This window comes from Fulmarus glacialis, unplaced genomic scaffold (assembly GCF_000690835.1).
Source record: "Fulmarus glacialis isolate BGI_N327 unplaced genomic scaffold, ASM69083v1 scaffold21909, whole genome shotgun sequence".
Taxonomy (NCBI): Eukaryota; Metazoa; Chordata; class Aves; order Procellariiformes; family Procellariidae; genus Fulmarus; species Fulmarus glacialis.
This window is the reverse complement of record NW_009232880.1, coordinates 1-209: the sequence shown is the minus strand read 5'-3', so window position 1 is coordinate 209 and position 209 is coordinate 1. Positions and strand designations below refer to the sequence as shown.

Here is a 209-nt window from a genome sequence, read left to right as displayed (position 1 = left end):
CAGCCCAACAACCGCAAACGCAAACGGACCCACGGCTGGATCAAGCGCATCAGCACGCCAGCCGGCATCGAGGTCATCCTCCGGCGCATGCTGAAGGGCAGGAAGTCTCTGACCCACTGAGGGCTCTGCCCGCAAGGCCAGTTCGGCGTGGGGCGAGCCGGAATCGAGCCCTAGAGCTGCTGCGGCTTTGGAGTTACCCAGCCTGAGCG

At 65.1% G+C, this 209-nt stretch overlaps 1 protein-coding gene across 1 annotated transcript; it reads left to right on the top strand.

Moving 5' to 3' along the window:
* Nucleotides 1-3: 3 nt before the first annotated feature.
* On the top strand, nt 4-120 carry MRPL34 (mitochondrial ribosomal protein L34; the record flags this gene model as incomplete). The annotated part of the gene is made up of 1 exon (XM_009585126.1): nt 4-120. A coding segment is annotated over one exon (117 nt), but the record flags the coding sequence as incomplete, so codon positions are not given.
* Between the last annotated feature and the right edge of the window lie 89 nt (nt 121-209).